Here is a 6,895-nt window from a genome sequence, read left to right as displayed (position 1 = left end):
TTTTTTTAGCAGACAGGACAACACTCAATGAGCTTATACGTCCATAAGCATACAGGACAACACTTCAATGAGCTGTATGACGGCGCCCATAAGCCAGACAGGACAAGCACTCAATGCAGCGTGTATACGGCCCAAAGCAGACGGACAACACTCAATGAGCTGTATACGGCCATAAGCAGACAGGACAACACTCAATGATACAGCTGTTATACGGCCATAAGCAGACAGGACAACACTCAATGCCCTGGTATACGGCCCATAAGCAGACAGGTACAACATCTCAATGAGCTGTATCACGGCCATAAGCAGACAGACACACACTCAATGAGCTGTACTACTGGCCATAAGCAGACAGGAACCAACACTCAATGAGCCTGTATCACGGCCATAAGCCAGACTGGACAACACTCAATGCAGACTGCTCTATTACGGCCATCAAGCAGACAGGACACACAACACTCACATGAGCCTGGTATACGCAGCCATCGAAGCCAGACAGGACCAACACCTCAATGAGCTGTTATCACGGCCATAAAGCAGACGGACAACACTAATGAGTGTTTATACGGCCCATAACATGACAGGACACACACTCAACTGAGCTGTATACGCGCTCAGTGAGTGATTGTCATGTCCTTCTTTGATGGCCGTATACAGCTCATTGAGTGTTGTGCCTGTTCTGCTTTATGGCCGTATACAGCTCATTGAGTGTTCGTCCTGTCTGCTATGGCCGTATACAGCTCATTTGAGTGTCTGCCTGTCTGCTTATGGCCGTTATACAGCTCATTGAGTGTTGTCTGTCTGCTTTTATGGCCGTTATACAAGCTCTTGAGTGTTGTCATGTCTGCTCTATGGCCGTATGACAGCTCATTGAGTGTTGTTCTGTCTGCCTTGATGGCCGTAATACAGCTCATGAGTGTTGTTCCTGTCTGCTTTGGCCGTATACAGCTCATGAGTGTTGTCCTGTCTGCCTTATGGCCGTATACCAGCTCATTGGAAGTTTTGTCCTTGTCTGCTTATGGCGTATACAGCTCATTGAGTGTTGTCCGTGTCTGCTTATGGCCGGTATACAGCCATCATGAAGTGTTGTCCTGTCCTGCTTATGGGCTCGTTTATACAGCTCATTGAGTGTTGTGCCTGTCTGTTATTGGCCGTATACAGCTCACTTGAGTGTTGTCCTGTCTGCTTATGGCGTCTATACAGCTCATTGAGTGTTGTCCTGTCTGCTTATGGCCGTATTACAGCTTCATTGATGTGTCCTGTCTGCTGATGCCGCTAACAGCTCATTGAGTGTTGTCCTGGTTCTGGCTCTTCATGTGCCGTATACAGCGCATTTGAGTGTGTCCTGTCTGCTTATGGCCGTATTACAGCTCATTGGTGTGGTCTTAGTGCAACGCATCGTATTGTGGTGGTTAAATAGACAGCTACGAAAAACATATGTAAACTCTTCTTGGTAAAAGTGTGGTCCTACGGCCTATCATGAGTTACTCTACCTTCAAGCGAGCAAAACCTCGAAAACTTCCTACTTCCTTACTATTTGATTTCATGCACCAGCTGTTACTGACAAATAGACACAGACCACCACACCTTGTCTTACCAGAGCCAGCTGTATGTTACCCTTGCCGTCTTTCAGCCACAACTCGTGGAAACAGAAGTTTAGTTTTATGTGCGTATCAGTGTGTTTGTGTGTGTGTGTTTGTATCACTGTGTGTGTGTGTTTGTATCACTGTGTGTGAGTGTTTGTATCACTGTGTGTTTGTATCACTGTGTGTTTGTATCACTGTGTGTTTGTATCACTGTGTGTGTGTGTGTGTGTGTGTGTGTGTGTGTGTGTGTGTGTGTGTGTCTTACTTGCTGCTGTCGTTTGGTTCATCTCCATCAGAAGATGATGAAGGAGAGGGGGAGGGCCCAGAGGGAGCGGCCGCATGGTGATTCGGTAATCTACTTCCTCCCTGGTCATATGGAGCTGACCAATCGGTGAAGGCCATTTTCCCTGCCAGTGAATCGTTGCAGTCCTGCAGGGGAGGTGGGTGGTTCTGGAACAGAGAGGTGTTGCCTGGTCCGTACGGAGCATTCTGATAGGGTGGTTTTACACCCTGGTGGGGGAACTGGGGGGAGAGAGAGCGATGTTAGAACTACAACAAGCTGGAATACAGCCATTGTTGCTGGTTAAGTGATAGCAAGAGTCAACCTCAACTGGAGTCAATTGACAGGAGAACAGCCACTGCTTACTGCCGAGTTCAATACAGGAAGAGATCACTACTGTACTGCCGAGTCAATACATGGAAGACAGCTTACGATCTAGCTGCCGAGTCAACAGCGGAATGAACAGCTACTGACTGCCGAGTCGAATACAGAAGAAAGCCACTGTACTGCAGTAGTCAATAATACGTTCATGCCGATCAAGAGCAACAGCCACTGTACTGCGAGTTCAATACAGGAAGAGAACAGCCACTGCTGGGCTTACGCGGAGTCAATACAAGGAAGAACAGGCCTACTGTACTTAGGCCAAGTCAATACCAGGAAGAACAAGCTACTGTGCTACGCCCGCAGTCAATACAGGAAGCAACAGCGTACTCCGCAAAGTATACGTGCCAGCAATCAAAGCAGACTTTACCAGCTAGAAGAACAGCTACTGTACTGCCGACGAGTAACGAGAGAACAAGCTACTGACTGCGACGGTCAATACGGAAGAACACCGCTACTGTACTGCGCCGAGTCAAATACGGAAGTAACAGCCCTACTGTACTGCCTGAGTCATACAGGAAAACAGCTATCTGTACTGCCGAGTCAATACAGAGAACAGGGACTGTAGTTGCCGAGACTACAGGATAGTACAAGAATCTGTCCGAGTCAATACGAAGACAGCACGAGCCCAGAGTAATACCAGAAAACCAGCACTGGACGCCGAGTCATATGGAGGCCGCAGTATCCAGTATGCAGGAAGAACAGCCACTGTACTGCCGAGATCAAATGCGAGCCACTGATGGCCGAGTCTAAGAAACAGCCACTGTTGACTGCGCGAGTCAATAACAGAAGAACTAGCCAACTTACTGGCTCAACTAGATAACAGCTACTACGATCATAGGAACAGCTACTGTCACTCTCGAAGTCAATACAGGAAGAACACTAGCGTGTACTATACGCGTCAGATACAGAGAACACACACACTACACCAGCTACAAAGAGAGACAGCTACTGTACTACCTGAGTCAATCGAAGAAGAGTACAGCTACTGTACTGCTGAGTCAATACCAGAGAGGTGAGCCAGCTACTGTACTGCTGAGTTAATACAAGAGAGGAGCCAGCTACTGTTACTGCCTGGAGCAATACAAGAGAGGAGCCAGCTACTTACTGCTGAGTGAATACAAGACGAGAGACAGCTACTGTACTGCTGAGTCAATACAAGAGAGGTGAGCCAGCTACTGTACTGCTGAGTCAATACAAGAGAGGAGCCAGCTACTGTACTGCTGGACAATACAAGAGAGGAGCCAGCTTACTGCCTACTGCCTGAGTCGAATTACAAGACGAGATACAGCTATTGCTACTGCTGAGCAATACAAGAGGAGAGAGCCGCTACTGTACTGCTGGTAATACAAGAGAGGAGCCAAGCTACGGCACTGCTGAGTCAATACAAGAGGTAACCAGCCTGACTGTACTGCTGAGTCAATACAAGAGGTGAGCCAGCTACTGTACTGCTGAGTCAATACAAGAGGTGAGCCAGCTACGTTTACTGTGAGTCAATACAAGAGAGGAGCAGCCTACTGTACTCGTGAGTCATTACAAGAGGGAAGCCCAGCTACTGATGCTGAGTTCAATACAAGAGGTGAGCCAGCTCTGCTATGCTGGTCAATACAAGAAGCGTTGAGCCAGCGTACTGTACTTGCTGAGTTCAATACAAGAGGAGAGCCAGCTACTGTCTGCTGAGTCAATACAAGAGGAGAGCCAGCTACTGTACTGCTGAGTCAATACAGTAAGAATAAAGCTACTGTATACTGAGTCAATACAACAGGAGAGACAGCTACTGTATGCCTGAGTCAATACATGAGGAGAGGCCCAGCTATTGTACTGCTGCAGTCAATACAAGAGGAGAGCCAGCCTTTGTACTGCTGAGTCAATACAAGAGAGAGCCAGCTATTGTACGTGCTGAGTCAATACCAGGAAGAATAGTACTGTATATACTGAGTCATACAACAGGAGAGACAAGCTACTGTACTCTGAGTCAATACAAGAGGAGAGCCAGCTATTGTACTGCTGAGTCAATACAAGAGGGAGCCAGCTACTGTTACTGCATGAGTCAATACAAGACGAGAAGACAGCTATTTGTACTGCTGAGGTCAATTACAAGAGGTAGAGCCAGCTACTGTACTGCTGAGTCAATACAAGAGAGGAGCCAGCTGACGGCACTGCGAGTCAATACAAGAGGTGAGCCAGCTACTGTACTGCTGAGTCAATACAAGAGGTGAGCAGCTACTGTACCTGACTGCGTCAATACAAGAGGTGAGCCAGCTACTGTACTGCTGAGTCAATACCAAGAGAGGAGCCAGCTACTGTACTGCTGAGTCAATACAAGGAGGGAGCCAGCTACTGTACTGCTGAGTCAATACAAGAGGTGAGCCAGCTTATGTACTGCTGAGTCAATACAAGAGGTGAGCCAGCTACTGCTACTGCTGAGTCAATACAAGAGGAGAGCCAGCTACTGTACTGCTGAGTCAATACAAGAGAGGAGCCAGCTACGTACTGCTGAGTCAATACAAGAGGTGAGCCAGCTACTGCTTACTGCTGAAGTCAATACAAGAGGAGAGCCAGCTACTGTACTTGCTGAGTCAATACAAGGAAGAATAGCTACTGTATTACTGAGTCAATACAACAGAGAGACAGCTACTGTACTGCTGAGTCAATACAAGAGGAGAGCCAGCTATGTCACTGCTGAGTCAATACAAGAGGAGAGCCAGCTATCTGTACTGCTGATCAAATACAAGAGAGAGCCAGCTATGTGCTACTGCATGGTCTATATCACAGAAAATGTGGAGGCTAACATGAACCCCACCATTAACACAGTAAGCTTAGGACAGTAATAACGAGCTACATCAGAGACATGTGGACTCCTACCTGCCGTCTTTACAGTCTGCATCGCCCCCCATGTGCAGGAGGTCCACCAAACGGAGCCGGCCCAAACCCTGGCACTACACACAGACAGAGAAAATACTTGTCCAATTTAGGCAGGTCTAACAAGTATTAAGAAAAAAGCTTTAGCCAATCGTCTTGTGTCACTGACTACAAGAGATACTGTATGACGGACAGCGGCCTTCGCCAATTGCCGGGGTTACTCACAGAGTAGGGGAGGTTCCCAATGGGGGCAAGGGGGAGGGACTACGACGGAATGAGCATGAGTCTCTTGGGGGGCGGTGTTTGGACAGTTAGAAGGCAGCTCGAGAATACTCCACAAGCTCTCTAAAACGCTGCTATCCTATGTCCTCCATACGAGACTTATGAGGGAGACAAACATAAGTTTTTAACCTTTAAACAAGGGAGCCACATTGAGATTAAACATATGATTTTACAAGAGAGTCCTGCCCTATTACACTATTACAATAAAAAATAGAATATTAAAACATACAGTGTCCATTAAAACAAATAGAATTCAGGCACAATAAACTATTACATTAAACACAGCAACAATTAACAAAAGCAATCCCACTGGTCAACTACATAGAGAGTCCTCAACCAGTAATGTGATTAACTGCACTGAGTGGCAACCAGCCCATCTAGCTGCAGATGACTCTGCAGGCTGTTCCACATAGAGGCAATAAAAAGCAACACATTTTCCAAATCTGTAGGATGGAAGGATCTCTAGTGTTATCCATTCCTGTGAAACGCGGTTATATTCACATGAAAAAACTATCTTAGATCTTAGTACAGATGTTTTATTGCGTTATGTGAAGGACAAACTTGTCTCAATCCAGGTACACCCAGGTACTTATATGGCGCATAGACAAGCTCAGTTTGGGCTCCATTCTTTAGCGCCAGATATGCAGGTTCATCATGGGTCAAGAACAATTTCTTACTGACCTACACACAGAGCAGCGAGCTTGGTTTTACTTATATTACACTAATTTACGATCTGGTAAGTGAATTTCCTCTAACTGAAATCAACGTCATGCGAAGTCCGACGCATGCGGTCAATGGATTTCTCCGAGGGTCTGAATGGTCTGAGGGGTCAAGCCCCAACCCTAACCACTGAGGTGGCCACAGGAACACAATACTGATGTTCATTCTGCCACTAAGAGCATGAAAGTTACACGTCCATTAACAGTGCCCCAAATCGAACCCTTAAGCAACATCTTTTTGAATGATCATTCAGATTAACCCCAATCTATTCTAAAGTGCTATCGGCCCGCTGAGTTTGGTTCCCTGATAGATAATTTGCAGATTTAACACCCATGCTATCGACCCTGGCACTGAGTTTTCAGAGTCACATAACCGATAAATCTTGATTTTAACACCCGTACTAATCCAGATGGCACTGTACGTATCTTCGTCTGATGTAATTCTGATTTAACCGGCTCCTATCAAAGTGGTCTTCTTGATGTTTCCTGTATTACTAAGATTAATTCTGAATTTAACCCCAATTACTCAATGATGGCCCTAGTTCTGTACCTCATAGATAAATCCGTGAATGTGATCTACCTTTAACTCTCGCTACTCCTTTTATCAAGATGCTCTTAGAGTACTGTCAGCTGCAGAATAAACTGATTTAACCCCATCTATCAAGAATGGCTTGGTTCTGCTTGCTGAGATAATTCTGAAACCATAACAGCGAATCAGTGGAGAAACATATGTGAACCGGCTTAATGGATTACCTGGGATTTCTGCACTAAAAATGGTCATAAAT

General features: G+C 46.2%; 1 protein-coding gene across 1 annotated transcript in view; it reads right to left on the bottom strand.

Annotated features, from left to right (window-relative positions):
- Window positions 1-1,530: 1,530 nt before the first annotated feature.
- Window positions 1,531-6,895, bottom strand: part of LOC112075896 (constitutive coactivator of PPAR-gamma-like protein 2) — a 45,131-nt gene continuing 39,766 nt past the window's right edge. The window contains exon 6 of the mRNA XM_070441106.1: window positions 1,531-2,108. Within this exon, the coding sequence (XP_070297207.1) occupies window positions 1,848-2,108 (261 nt within the window). The 3' untranslated portion in view covers window positions 1,531-1,847. The remainder of the gene's footprint in view (window positions 2,109-6,895) is intronic.

Source organism: Salvelinus sp. IW2-2015, unplaced genomic scaffold (assembly GCF_002910315.2).
Source record: "Salvelinus sp. IW2-2015 unplaced genomic scaffold, ASM291031v2 Un_scaffold3454, whole genome shotgun sequence".
Lineage (NCBI taxonomy): Eukaryota > Metazoa > Chordata > Actinopteri > Salmoniformes > Salmonidae > Salvelinus > Salvelinus sp. IW2-2015.
The sequence above is the reverse complement of the archived record's forward strand: the minus strand, read 5'-3'. Positions and strand labels throughout refer to the sequence as shown.